The 14,597-nt window shown below is 43.2% G+C and overlaps 2 protein-coding genes across 6 annotated transcripts in view; one reads left to right on the top strand and one right to left on the bottom strand.

Annotated features, from left to right (window-relative positions):
* The window catches only part of LOC110507317 (protein IWS1 homolog), a 26,710-nt gene extending 21,683 nt beyond the window's left edge, over positions 1 to 5,027 (top strand). For 2 of the 4 annotated variants that reach the window (XM_036965826.1, XM_036965824.1), the window contains exons 13-16: positions 2,033 to 2,092; positions 2,999 to 3,055; positions 3,155 to 3,266; positions 4,293 to 5,027. In XM_036965826.1, coding sequence (XP_036821721.1) covers positions 2,033 to 2,092; positions 2,999 to 3,055; positions 3,155 to 3,266; positions 4,293 to 4,418 — 355 coding nt within the window. In that variant the 3' untranslated portion in view covers positions 4,419 to 5,027. Of the gene's footprint in view, positions 1 to 2,032; positions 2,093 to 2,998; positions 3,056 to 3,154; positions 3,267 to 3,519; positions 3,667 to 4,292 lie in introns of all 4 variants that reach the window. The other 2 variants (XM_036965825.1, XM_021587233.2) reach the window with 2 other exon arrangements.
* LOC110507316 (coagulation factor IX) overlaps positions 5,025 to 14,597 on the bottom strand; it is a 23,597-nt gene continuing 14,024 nt past the window's right edge. Inside the window, exons 3-8 of one of the 2 annotated variants that reach the window (XM_021587231.2) lie at positions 12,952 to 12,976; positions 12,721 to 12,834; positions 8,811 to 8,945; positions 7,101 to 7,366; positions 6,592 to 6,706; positions 5,025 to 6,463 (exon numbers count right to left, since the gene is read on the bottom strand). In XM_021587231.2, the coding sequence (XP_021442906.1) occupies positions 5,898 to 6,463; positions 6,592 to 6,706; positions 7,101 to 7,366; positions 8,811 to 8,945; positions 12,721 to 12,834; positions 12,952 to 12,976 (1,221 nt within the window). In that variant the 3' untranslated portion in view covers positions 5,025 to 5,897. The remainder of the gene's footprint in view (positions 6,464 to 6,591; positions 6,707 to 7,100; positions 7,367 to 8,810; positions 8,946 to 12,720; positions 12,835 to 12,951; positions 12,977 to 14,597) is intronic. The other variant, XM_021587232.2, reaches the window with a different exon arrangement.

The following is a 14,597-nucleotide window of genomic DNA, read 5'->3' as shown; positions in this document are numbered from 1 at the left end:
GGAAGGGTCTGAATACTTATGTAAATGTGTATTTCAGTTTTTTATTTAAATACATTTGCCAGTATTTCTAAACACCTGTTTTTGCTTTTTCATTGTGGGGTATTGTGTGTAGATTTGATAAATGTTTTTGATAACGATGTTGCATAACAAAATGGAAAGTCAAGGTGTCTGAATACTTTCCTAATGCATTGAATGTAATATATACTGTGTCCGTAAAATGTGTATAATCTTGTTTTTGTTATTTGTAGTCCCATCTCTCCCATCTCTGAACACCATCCAGTTTTGATTTCTATTTGCCATATATTTTTCAGCGGTGCTGTGATATTTCACAAAAGTTCTGAATCGAGGCTCATTATCTTTTTAATTTTAAATAGCTGTGGATTGTTTCAAATCACAAGCAGTTTGGATAGCGCTCGTGGCAATAGCCCTAGCCTATTATTGAGTTGCGGCTGTCAGTGAAAAGCATCTAAAATATGTGTGCCGATAGTGTCTCGAGTATTATTTAAAATGTTGAGACAAGAAGGGGGGATGGCAATTGTTTCATTGTGTATCTTGTTTGCCCTGTTATTTATTTTCTATTAATTAGTCATTTTACCATTCTCATTCTCGAAGTTGAAATGTTGTTCACGGAGTTCACTACCTGCTAAGGTTACACGGTTTATTTTATAACCATAATTTATGAGATGCATCCATTTTTTCATTGTCTTTTGTTTGTAGTGCTCCATGTGAGTGATGAGCATGTCTGGTATCTCTGTCCTCCATAATGTTGAGGAAGTACCATGCGCTCATTTCTTCAGCCGCCAATGGATCAAGATGTATCAATGTGTCCATATGGCAAGAGACTGGTGAACTCGCATAGTTGACTTTTTAACTTTCAGATTTATATAATTTTAATTCCGATTTTTATGATTAACCACTTGACAATGATTTTAAGGAACGAAAACATTATTGCAATGAAAATGTTCCACGTAAATGCTCCTATCAAAATCAAAACTAGCACGCAGAATGGTAGAAATGGTAGGATAAATTGCTTGCTTCCCTCAACTTGAAACTCAGGCACTGCCTATGAAGGCTTTATAAAATAATTTCCTCCCAAGTTTCTATGCTTGAATTTAGCCTATAGGCTACTTTGAAGCAAGGTCAGACATACATCAAAATATGAAATAAATTCAGGTTTCAAACAATTAAGTATGTTTTCATAATGCACACTGCCTCTAGCTCATATTGTGAATTGGTGGGTGATGTGCTGATAGCCTGTTTCCTGCACTTGAATGGTAAATAGTGGTGCTTCAATTACTAGTTGAGAAATAAAAATAGTAGTCCTTTTTCAACTGTGCACCAAAAGGGTTTTAACCAAAGGGGTTTTAAACAGGCCATTGCATTTAGAATTGTTGCGCAGTAAATGGGTTTATTATAAAATCAGGTTTTACTCCAGCTGGGGAGCTGCAGGAGAAATCCTGCACAATATAGGCTGTGATAGTTGGATAAATAAGATACTAACGGAAATACACACAGGCCAATTTAATTCCACTAAATTATGCAAATTAACCTATAGACCGATAAGCAAGACTGTCAAATGTATTTACATCAACTGGTATTTTCATCAATTAATAAAACGCATTTATTTTGCAATGGGATTTTGTTTCTCCCGGCCATTTTTGTCGGCTTCATTTTTTTTCAGCAAATGAAATCTAAGGCGGGGAATGGAAACCCCAACACACACTCATTGATGTCCCACACATACACTCACTTGTTATACAATATACCCCCTTAAACACATGCATGCAGTTGTCTTGTGTGATCCCAGTAGACATGGTCTGTTCACTCCAACCAGCCCCCTCCCACCCTTTCCAGCTCATTGTCCCACTGTTCCTATCTATTCCCCCTGCCTGTCCTCTATTCATCTACTTTTCAGTCCTCACACTCCTCATTTCACTGTCTCACTCTTCTCATCTTTGTCAAATCCCCCTCTCTCTCCATGACTGTCTACTTCCCAACGTGCCCCCCCCCCCCCCCCCCCCCCCACCCCCAGTCAGCCCCAAAAGGTGGAGAGGTCCAAGGAACCAGATGTCTTCTCCCCGCAGCAACTCAGGTTCAGTGTGGTTGCATGATTGCTCCGACACAGGAGTGACTTTGGCTGCAGTCAGATTTTCAACCCCCCCCCCCAGGTTGTTATATCTGGTGATGTTTTTTCCCCCAGAGACAATGATAGGTGTTGGTATGAATGATGGTAGAAGAGTCAGATTGAGCCTCGAGTTACTGAGGCTTTGTTGTGAGTATGGCTTCATTTTGAGCAGTGTGATTTACAGTCATCTATCAAAATGTTTTCTGAGTATATAATCACCGTAGAGTTTCGAAACCCAGAGGCGCAACATCTTGAGACTTCCCGGGAACGCTTGCCAAACTGTCCAAACAAATCAGGCTGGGGTTTGGTGTTTGAGAAGTCAATGAGAGAAGGGGGAAAATTCTTCCTTAGTTGTTCATTTTCTTGAAATCTAAAAGCACAACTTAGATTTTAGCCAATGTCCTAAGTAGTTATTACTGCAACCTTGTGAAAGTGACCAACGGACACGTTTTAATTTGAGTCAAACACAACATATCAAAGGAGTACCTTTTGATATGACATGCAGCACATGCGCAGTTCGGCACAAGACGACCGTTAGACCCGATGACGTGTTTCTGCGCATGAGCTTAGCTAGCCAATGTCACCATGACATCGCTTACAAGCATGATCAGGGATTTTTATCGATGAAGCAGTTTCTACTGTACCGTCTTTGCTCAAACACTAACCTTTGAACAGGAAAGAGGCAGTAACGGCATGTGTTAAGACCAGTGTGTAGAGTGCTAGCTGCACCCTTACTGTTCGTTAACTGTGTGGGGCCAGGTCAGTCAGTGGTCACTCAGACTGTCTCTCTTCCCATCTCGCTCTCCCCTCTCTCTCTCTCTCTCTCTCTCTCTCTCTCTCTCTCTCTCTCTCTCTCTCTCTCTATCCCTACAGCTCAGGGGGACAGACTCCTCATAGAGACCTGGAGAAAGTGCTGACGGGAGAAGAGAAGTGAGTAGTGACCTGGGTGTTCACATGTGGTGTGTGTGTCTTAGTCTGTTGTCTGTGTTGCTCTTTGCTGACACCCCTCTTGTGTTTGTTGCCCGACAGAGCTCTGCGCCCAGGCGACCCTGGGTTCTGTGCCCGGGCCAGGGTGCCCATGCCATCCAACAAGGACTACGTTGTGCGGCCCAAATGGAACGTGGAGAGCGAGTCCAGAGCAGTGAGTGTTTGTCCGTCCAGCTGTCTGCCTGGGAGAAGGGAGGAGAAAGGATAGTTTTCCCATTTCTTTTAACTGTATAAATCAGACCAATTTTCTTCTCCAACCTGAAATCCTTGATTCCGGACATAACCGTTTCTAGGTCATTTTTAGCTAAGTTACCTTAGTTGTGACTGAACTGGGTCTGTTAGATGTTTTGTCAATACATGACGTGGGCATCGGTAAGGAGCTGAATGTGATTGGTTCCCGACTGTAGACAAGCATTAAGAAAGGGATAAGCCGATTGGAAAAGCACAAGCGTCGCATCGCCCAGCAGAGGTCACAGCGGCGCATCACAGCGGTGAAGATCAATGTGGATGGCAATGGCATGCCCCTGTAATTCCTACTGTCACCACACGGGGCAGTAAGTGCCACCTGCATGTCTTTTGCTGGTCCTTGGTTGGACAAAGTTGCCCATAGAAACTGATCTTAGGTCAGTTAATTGTTACCCCCACTAATGGTGAAGGTTGAGAATGAGAGAGGGTAAGCTTCTACCCAGGGCCATTGTGTGCAGTGTGGACTGGAGAGCAACCATCCCACCACTTACCAAGTCAAACGGTTCTGCACACTGTTGCCCAGCCGCCTAATGAATGAATGAGTCCCCTGTTTAAAACATAACACACAGTACTACACTGTTTGAGCTGTAACATTTGAACTTCCCTGGTTTTAAGACATTTGGCTATACCATTGTTGCTTGAGTTTGTGCCCAGCATGGTGGGAATGTGTTCCTAATCAACTTAGTGTTCAAAGTTTTAAATAATATGGTTACGAAACTTAATGAGAAATATCAGATCGACAGACCATTCCAAATTTGATGCGAGTGTGTTTGTGTGTCAATAACCTTGCTCGCTAGGCTTGTAGTGGTACTACCGTATTACCACTCTCCAATATTGTGGCAAAGACGCACTGTGTTTTGGTGAATGTTTGCGACAGAGTAGTTCCACTTTCCTGTCTCTCCTTTTGTAATCCTCTCCTCCCTCTGTCTCCCAGGCCCCGGTTAAGAAGGGCATGTCACGGGTGGACAAACAGTTGCGTCGCTTCGCTGACATAAAGCGTATGACGAAGACGGGCCACGCGGTGAAGATCAGCGTCCAGGGCAACCGGATGCCCCTCTGATTTAAATGTTCCCTTTTTTTCTTCTCTTTTTTCTTTTCTTTTTTTTACCGTTTTCGGCTAGGTTGAAAGCATAGCTTTTACTGATCTAATAATATCAGAGCTGTGATTATTCCAAGGAAGGAAGGGAGGATGGAAGGATGCAATTATTTAAATCATTTGATTAGGGCCCGGATCCCAGTTCTGTGTGCTTTAGCCAACTCCTCTAACTTGACGATGGTGCGTGACGATGGTCAAAGCGGTTTGCTGAAGCACATAGATGAGACCATGCTATCGTCAAACCCCCTCAGGCCAGCCTGTAATGTATGATAGTGGTGTGGCTTCACCGTCTGGTTGGCCTTCGGTCCTCTAGAGATTCAATACGGAGTGTGGAAGATTGGTGTTATAGCACGATTTTAAGGTAATTTCCAGTTGTGTCGACATGCAGCGTATACTGAACGTTGGCCTTACATTTCTATAGCGCGGATTTTCCATGCTCTGTATTGAATGTACGTTAGGCCTTTGTTTTACTTTGTTTCTGAAGAAGCTGTACAGACGTAGGAGCTGCCTGTATGTCTTGACTGTGCCGGTTGTTTCCGAAGTTACTTTCATAATAAAGAGGGTTTCACCAGATCTCTAGGTCGTCTTTATTTGAAACGTTACCTATGGCCTTGAGCTAGATTCCTCTCAATCTCATTTGGCCACTGTTGATGTCTTAAAAACATGATACATTGATTGGCGTGAACTATCACTTTAATGCACAATAAGTAGTTTGAAATAATTCAAACTACTCATTGCTAGTGGCAACTTATGTACTTTCACGAAACACTCCAACAAACTCAATTTAACAGCCTTAAAACTTGAAGCGTTGTATTACTTTGGGGGAAAAAAATGTAAATGGGGCGGTGAAACTGATCAAGTGCTCTCAGAACCAAATCTTACCTGGTTAATAATGTGCACAGTTTGTGTGTAAATTATGTTATTCACAATCAAATGAAATAAGGTAACTGAAGCACCAGGGTCATGGTCAGTGAATTTAAAACAGTCAGAATAATGCAATGAATTGAGCTGACATGATTCCCAATTTTACATCATGACAGAAAATCCGGTCTTCAAAATGCATTTATCTAAACACATTGTTGCATTGTATTCTCCTGAACTCACCCCAGGTGCAATTTATATTTCATAATGCACTCAGACATTTCTGTAAATCTGAAAGGATTGGATGTATCCTAAAATTCCCTCAGAGGTCAATTACAAGCTATTACTGTATTGCTAATACCTTGTTGGGGCTAGGGTTTGACTTGGAATTCATCATCAGCGCTCCCAATTTGGGCCTTACCCTTGTCCCACAACCCTTCGATCTTTGCAGGTGTGTCAGCAATATAGTAAAGGTCACCACTAAACTGCTTGCACCTATCCAGACCCTTCAGATGATCAGAGCTGCAATCATTGAAGGGTCAAGGGGTAGGGAATTAATTGGGATCGTCTCTGAGCTGCACCTCATTTATGTGTACTGTTATGCACCTGCCTTTCTATAGTATCTTGTATCCAGTGCAGGTAGTTCCCTAGCCGGGTGTAGATGCCATACTTCCCCTTGGTGGTACACTTCTCCCCCCAGCTCACCACCCCTGTGAGGAACCAGGTACCGCGGTAGTTGACCACAAAGGGACCCCCACTGTCCCCACTGCAGGCATCCAAGCTGGCCTCCAGGTAGCCCGCGCAGAACATGTTGTCCGTGATGACCTGCTCTGTGGAGCCGATGCACTTCTGCTGGTCGACCACGGGCAGAGTGACTTTCCTCAGGAAGCGTGAGGAGTGCCCCAGGTACTGTGTGGCGCCCCAGCCTGTGACCATGCCCCTCACATCCTCCCGCTGGAGATGGCTGGCCAGCTGACCATTGGGAAGGCAGGCGGGTACCGCCACAGGGCTCAGCACCACGGGGGAAGAGAGGTAGACTAGAGCAATGTCGCTATCGAAGGTGTAGTCGTGGAAGTGAGGGTGGACGACGACCTTGGCCACCTTAATCTTCTGCTCATCTGGGTCGGGACGCTGCTTGTCATAGTCCCCTGTAAATCAGACAGACAGTTTAAACAGGCACAGTGGATCATCATGATTGACATGTTACACTCAATTCAAACTGCTGGAGCATTCAACAGTGTGCTCACTACTTCTAAACACGATCACATAGTCTCACCGATAGTCACATGGTCAGGGGTTTTATACATGCAGTGTGCGGAACTGACCACCCAGCGCTGACTGATCAGAGTTCCCCCACAGAAGCCATATCCATCTTCCCTACAGAGCATGACCTGCAGGGTCATGGAACAGGTAGGACTAGTATTAGGGGTATGCCACAAACACTATTATCATACACTACATGCCCTATGATTTATGAGATTAGTGCCTGCAGTGCCACTGACGCCTTCCACGGTTCTGTCAGTAGGACACGCCATAGAAAACTGCCTTGTAACCAGATACAAAAACTTACTCATTGGACTTATTCAGGGGCCTCACTTTTACAATTTTCTACATTTCTGCAATATGTTTCTTAGACCACGACAATGCAGTTTTTAAAGCCGCTGCCTCCAGCACACTTACTCCCCCCTCCACCATTTCACTTTGTTCTGGACTGTTTCTTCCAATTTGTGCCTACTGAACACGACCCTGCTTACCACCACTTAGCCCTGTGTGTTGTAGGCCTACCTGCCATGGGCTTCCTCCCTGCCTCTCCAGCTGCCCTCCTACTATCCGGGTGTCTTCATTAACATCCTCCATGTACTCGGTGCTGTTCCCCCCTGGCTGGGTTGAGTTAATCGCAAGTAGGGTGGAGGTCGAGTTCCTTTCCCCCTCCGTGGTGATGGTGAGGTTCATGTCAGAGTGGCGGAAGGTCGGGGTGAAGGGCACGGACTCGTCCAGTAGAGAGCGGCCCAGCGAAGCCTCACTCTGCTTCTTCCCACAAGGGAACGCCACTGGCAATGACAATGTACAGTATAACCATCACATTGACTTGACACCTACTCATTCAGGGGTTTTTCTTTTTACTATCTTCTATATTGTAAAATAATAGTGAAGACGTCAACTGTGAAATGACACGTAGTAACCAAAAAAGTGTTGAACAAATCAAAATATATTTTAATTTTCCTTGACAGCTTTGTACACTCAGCATGTGTGCCTTGTTAAATGTTCATTTGTGGAATTTCTGTCATCAATGCGTTTGAGCCAATCAGTTGTGTTGTGACAAGGGCAGGGGTGGTATACAGAAGATGGCCCTATTTGGTAAAAGATCAACTCAAATAAGCAAAGAGAAACAATAGTCTATCATTGACTGACTTCATGTCTTAAAGTCATGAAAATTTCAAGAACTTTGACATATTCTTCAAGTGCAGTCGCAAAAACCATCAAGCTATGATGAAACCGGCTCTCATGAGGACCGCCACAGGAAAGGACAACCCAGAGTTTCCTCTGCTGCAGAGGATAAGTTAACTCCACCTCCAGATAAATGCTTCACAGAGTTCAAGTAAAAGACATCTCAACATCAACTGGTCAGAGGAGACTGCGTGAATCAGGTGTTCATGGTCAATTTGCTGCAAAGAAACCACTACCAAAGGACACCAATAAGAAGAGACTTGCTTGTGCCAAGAAACACAAGCAATGGACATTTGATTGGTGGAAACCTGTCCTTTGGTCTGATGAGTCCAAATTTGAGATTTTTGTTTCCAACTGCTGTGGCTTTGAGACGCAGAGTAGGTAAACGGATGATCTCTGCAAGTGTGGTTCCCACTGTGAAGCATGGAGGAGGAGGTGTGACATTGTCACCAGAAAAGCACCCCGACACCGTCTGATTTATTTAGAATTCAAGGCACACTTAACCAGCATGGCTACCTCAGCATTCTGCAGTGATACGCCATCCCATCTGGTTTGTGCTTAGTGGGACTATCAATTGTTTTTCAACAGGACAATGATCCAAAACACACCTCCAGGCTGTGTAAGGGCTATTTAACCAAGGAGAGTGGAGTGCTGCATTAGATGACCTGGCTTCCACAAACACCCAACCTCAACCGAATTGAGATGGTTTGGGATGAGTTGGACTGCAGAGTGAATGAGAAGCAAGTGCTCAGGATATGTTGGAAGACTGTTGGAAAATAATTCCTCATGAAGCTGGTTGAGAGAATGCCAAGAGTGTGCAAAGCTGTCATCAATTCAAAGGGTGGCTACTTTGAAGAATCTAAAATAGAAAATAGATTTAACACTTTTTTGGTTACAACATGATTCCATATGTTATTTCATAGTTTTGATGTCTTCACTATTATTCTACAATGTAGAAAATAGTAAAACATAAATAAATAACCCTTGAATGAGTAGGTGTGTCCAAACTTTTGACTGGCACTGTATGTTTTTCAGTGCTTAGTCTACCTGTTTCAGAGCAGGTCTTGCCATCCTCATCTAACTGATAACCCTCTGCACAGCTGCACTGGACCCCTGTGGTGCGCTCCTGGTTGGTGCAGTAATGCAGACAACCTCCATTTTTAAACTGGCACTCAAACACCTCTGGAGGAACAGAGCAAGGTTCAAAGGTCAACAAAAATACAAGTTTATGGTATTAGAAGAGTAGAATAGAATTGACTCCTTAATTGTATTTTATTGAGCAGGCATTTAGCTGTCTTTTAAGGTGGTCATTTGAAACCTGAAGGGGTCCTACAGTGTCAATCAAAAATAGCTTATAAATATTTCCTATAAGTACAGTAATTAGTTTGCTAGCTATGTTTTTTATTAGACATCACAATTCTATTGTTTAATATGTCGGTTTTCCCTTAGAACTGTATGTGAGTAAAATGTGAATGTAAAGTAAGTTCTGCAAGTGGTTTTCCAACAACTGTTGTAAGTGGATGCGGTGAAGTCACATTCACAAAAGAATCCGTTGTGTCGTACAATGGTTGTTGACCAGAGGAGGCTGGTGGGAGGCGCTATGGTTAAATAAAAGGACAGGTTCATTGTAATGACTGGAATGGAATAAATAGAACTGAGTCAAATGTGATTTTCATACATTTGATCTGTTTAATACCATTCCATTTATTCCATTCCAGCCTCCTATAGATCCTCCCACCAGCTTCCTCTGTTGTGGACACTCCAGTGTGAACGGCAACAGTACTGTAGCAGAGCAATACTCAGTGTGGATTCCAGGCTATGACTGGGAGGGCCAGGGTTCTGTAACTCAGGAAGTGAGAGTTTTTATAGGTCTATAGCTTTAGTTTCTAGACTATCATTACAGGAAAACACAGATGTATTATGATGGTTGCACATTTTGGGGAGTATTCAGAGGTGGGAATTAATGGAAATATATGCAAATTAATGTTAATACCGTTTAAATGTATGTTTTTTGCATTAGTTATATTTATCATATGGAAACCGAAACAAACCGTTCTACTTAAGTAGACATAATTGAAAGTGATTAAATCCTTACAATATAAATAAAATAACAATTTAGTTACGAATTGAACTTTAATTAAATTAGTTGACTCTTCACATGCAATGATTTCACTGAACAACAATGATCCCCAATGATCCATTGCATCTCCCAAAAATGTTTTCAACATACATCGGTAAAATGATAGTCTAGAAACTAAAGCTTTGGTTGTCTTCCTCTTAGGCTTCCATGTCTTCTCCCTGGATTGAACTTAATGTCCACCTCTTGAACACTGAGGCCTCATCTTCACTGTCCAACCTTGTTGAGGATGGCTCGTTGTCAGGCTCAAAAAGCCTCAAATTTGTGTGTTCCCAAACAAGGACCAGTTGCCAAATATGTTGGCACGACTGCCAAATTGCATCTCCATCCAAAAGCCCTTGCTTGGAAGTGTCCTTAACCAGACTGCCAAGAATCTTGCCCTCATCCAGGCCAAGGTGGCGAGACAGTGTTGATCTCTGCACCAGACAGGATGCTCTTGGGGTCCAACATGTACTCTGCGGCATGTATTGGCTTCAAGCAAAAGTCTTCACACTTTTTGATGTATTTCAGAACTGCAGTTTCCTCTGCTTGGAGCAACAGTGAAGTGGATCGGACAGTACAGATTTCTTCTCTTACATCTGCAAGCAGAGTCTGAACATAAGACAGGATGGCATTGTCTCCCTCAATCCGTGCAATGGCTACTGCTATAGGTTTCAGGCTGCTTACCACACTCTCCCAAAATACATCATCCAGGAGGATCCTCTTGATGTCCATGTCGGCAGACTGATATGGCCATTTCTTGGAGCGACCCCTCCAGGAGACTGTCAAACACCACCCCAATGGGTGTTGCTGGGCAGCTTCAATGTGGTGCTCTTATTCTTCTCACTTTGCTTGGTGAGGTAGATAACCATTTCCTTGGCTCTCTTGTAGAGTGTATCCATTGTTTTCAATTATGTCCTTTAGGAGCAGATTCAATGCATGAGCAGCACAGCCAATGGGTATGATGTGAGGGTAGGACTCCTCCACTTTAGACCAAGCAGCCTTCATGTGTGTGTGTTCCCAAACAAGGACCAGTTGCGCTCTGAGGCGCAACTGACATTGTCTGTCACCAGTGCAAATACCTTCTGTGGTCCAAGGTCATTGATGACTGCCTTCAGCTCATCTGCAATGTAGAGACCGGTGTGTCTGTTGTCCCTTGTGTCTGTGCTCTTGTAGAATACTGGTTAAGGGGTGGAGATGTAGTTAATTATTCCTTGCCCACAAACATTCGACCACCCATCAGAGATGATTTCCATACAGTCTGCTTTCTCTATGATTTGCTTGATCTTCACTTGAACTCTGCATCCATTACATTTTTGGATAAAGCATGGTTGAAGGAGGGGTGTATGCTGGGAAAAGAACATTCAGAAATCTTTTCCAATAGACATTGCCTGTGAGCACCTGAGGTGAACCAGTTGCATACACAGCTCGAGCAAGACATTCATCAGCATTTCTCTGACTACGTTCCTCCATTGAGTCAAAATAAACTTCTGATTCCATGAGCTGTTGCATATCGATAAGGTGTCTGATTCATAATTTTCACCTTGAATAGAAGTAGAGGAACTTTTGTCAGAGGTTGTGAGTGTTGAGGGATCTTTATGCACTTGGCCAGATGATTCTGCATCTTTAATGCATTCTTCACATATGATTTGGCACAGTATTTGCAAATGTACACCGCTTTTCCTTCTACATTAGCTGCAGTGAAATGTCTCCACACATCAGATGGTGCCCGTGGCATTTTTCTGTAAAGATTAGAAAAAAATGAGTAAAAAATAACCAAATAGGCCTCCCGGGTAGCGCAGTGTTTAAGGGCGCTGTACTGCAGCGCCAGCTGTGCCTCCAGAGACTCTGGGTTCGCCCCCAGGCTCTGTCGTAACCGGCTGCGACTGGGAGGTCCGTGGGGTGACGCACAATTGGCCTAGCGTCGTCCAGGTTAGGGAGGGTTTGGCCGGTAGGGATATCCTTGTCTCATCACACACCGGCGGGCCGGGCACAGTGCATGCTAACCAAGGTTGCCAGGTGCACAGAGATTCCTCCGACACACTGGTGCGGCTGGCTTCCGGGTTGGATGCGCGCTGTGTTAAGAAGCAGTGCGGCTTGGTTGGGTTGTGTATCGGAGGACGCATGACTTTCAACCGTCATCTCTCCCGAGCCCGTACGGGAGTTGTAGCGATGAGACAAGATAGTAGCTACTAACAATTTGATACCACGAAATTGGGGAGAAAAAAGGGGTAAAATTCACAAAAAATAAAAAATAACCAAATACAATTCCATGTACAGATAAATAGTTAAGCAATTAGATTAAACAACTCTTTTGTAAGATACATGTTTTAAAATGAAACATGTATGGAAACAGGTGAATTAACACTCAGTTAGCAGGCTCAAGGAACCTAAAAACCCACATGGTAGCAAAAACTAACTATCAGAACAAGTAAAAAATTATTTAAACACACTTTGCTGTAGGCTACTATTTACTAGTTAACAAAAAATAATGTATTTCATAAAATATATTCACCCCACCCAGTATTGTAATCAAAACTTATAAGAAAGCATGTAGTCCTTTGCTCAGACAGTGTAGCAGTGTGGGCTCATTAGTGTGCAAGATCTTGAGAATCAGCTGTACATGTGCATGCAGAGGGTTGCAATTCCATTGAATTGGGGATAGTTTAACCAAAATATGCCACAAGCCCTGATTTGCCTTATGTGTATCCAACAAAAAACATTCACTGTTATAAGCTAACTTTTTTGATGAATTTAAGCAAAATTCCCCATATTCCAGGGCTTAACTTCCGGAAAGTTTCTAACCCTTCCCACCCCTATTATGATTGAGTAAAACTATACCTATTGCACAGGTTTTCCCATCGTAGCGTGGGGGACACAGACAGAGGTATCCATCCCGATCGATTGTGCAGATTCCTCCATTCTTACATGGGTTGTGGTGGCAAGGATTCCGATCTAATTCACAATTCATAGAGACATCTCATCACAAGCGTTCCTTTTAAGTGACTGTGGATTTTTGATGCAGTTTTTTAAATAACTGAAAATAATCTAATGAAGCAATACCATACTCACTCTTATATTTATACCAAAACTCCATCTGTAAGAGAAGACCAAAGGGATACAGTCAGTTTGAATGTTCTTTTGAGCTTCATGAGCCTACTCCTCTGACTATCCTTGTCATTTAAGGCCCGGTTACACCTTGCTTTAACATGTGGTTTAGTGATGCGTGGGTTGACTCATCACCTGCTGCGAGGCGGGTTTAGGCAGGCCGGTGGGTAAATAAAGAGAAAGCATTGCATAAAAAATGTAGAATTCCTGTGCAGTTCATATCTATAGGCTACATTGAGGTTTTATTTCATAATTTGTTATCTGCTATAAGCGCTTAAGCCTCTTGACAAGGCTTCACACAGCTATTCCACACTTGAACAAATTAGCAATTTTACATTTTTCAACTGCTTAGCTGGCAGGGTTCTCGTTGCTCACCTTCCCAAAATTCCACTCACATTTCTCTGCGTACCCTTGTTGTAAACGAATGGGGATGGAACTTATGCTGAATTCGCAGAATCGCTTTAGTGGAAAGGAAAACTGCCCTCAGTCTGCTACTCCGCGTAGCTGATTGGTCAGTTCACAATGCTAGTAAACCCTTGTTTCTGTTAGGCTTGCTTTGAAAGGTGCACTTGGCTAGCTTGCTGGATCGCCTCAGCATCTGATGAAGATATAGCTAGCTACAGTCAGAGATAGGAGAAAAACTTGTAGCTAAAATCTTTGATGTTTTATTGATGGATTCTAAAAGAATATGAAGCAACATGAACGTCACTGACTGTGAGGACAGGTAGCATAGATAGCTAGCTACTGTATGCTAGCTATCTTTTCAGTTAACACAAAGTCATAACTACCTAGTTGCTCTAACTAATGCTCTATTGAAAGAGGCTTTCTCACTTCGATGACTGACTGGCTAAACTGAGGAAAGTCCAGCAACAGTGGTCCAAATCGAATTGACGGTACTGGAGGAGATTGCTGCCGTTTTACGGGCTCCTAACCAATTGTGCTATTGTGTTTTTTTGCGTTTTTTGTAACTTATTTTGTACATAATATTTCTGCCACTCTTCTGGATATCAGGACCAACGGAACATTAACTGTAATATCTTATGTTTCACTGAGTCGTGGCTGAACAACGACATGGATAACCTACAGCTGGCTGGGTTTTCGATCCATCGGCAAGACAGAACCAGCTGCCTCCGGTAAGACCAGGGGTGGCAGTCTGTGTCTATTTGTAAATAACAGCTGATGCACGAAATCTAATATTAAGGAAGTCTCAAGGTTTTGCTCGCCTGAGGTAAAGTATCTCATGATAAGCTGTAGACCACACTATTTACCAAGAGAGTCTGTATTTTTCGTAGATGTCTATTTACCACCACAAACCGATGCTGGCATTAAGACGACCCTCAAAGAGCTGTATAAGGCCATAAGCAGACAAGAAAATGCTCATCCAGAGGAGGCACTCCTAGTAGCCAGGGGACTTTAATGCAGGGAAACGTAAAACTGTTTTACCTCTTTATACCAGCATGTTAAATGTGCAACCAGAGGGAAAAAAACCAATCTAGACCACCTTTACTCCACACACAGAGACGCATACATAGCTCTCCCTCACCCTCCATTTGGCAAATCTGACCATAACTCTATCCTCCTGATTTCTAACTAAGTCACTGGTACGTCCT

Source organism: Oncorhynchus mykiss, chromosome 27 (assembly GCF_013265735.2).
Source record: "Oncorhynchus mykiss isolate Arlee chromosome 27, USDA_OmykA_1.1, whole genome shotgun sequence".
Taxonomy (NCBI): Eukaryota; Metazoa; Chordata; class Actinopteri; order Salmoniformes; family Salmonidae; genus Oncorhynchus; species Oncorhynchus mykiss.
Note: the sequence above shows the minus strand (reverse complement) of the source record. Positions and strands in the feature narration are given on the sequence as shown.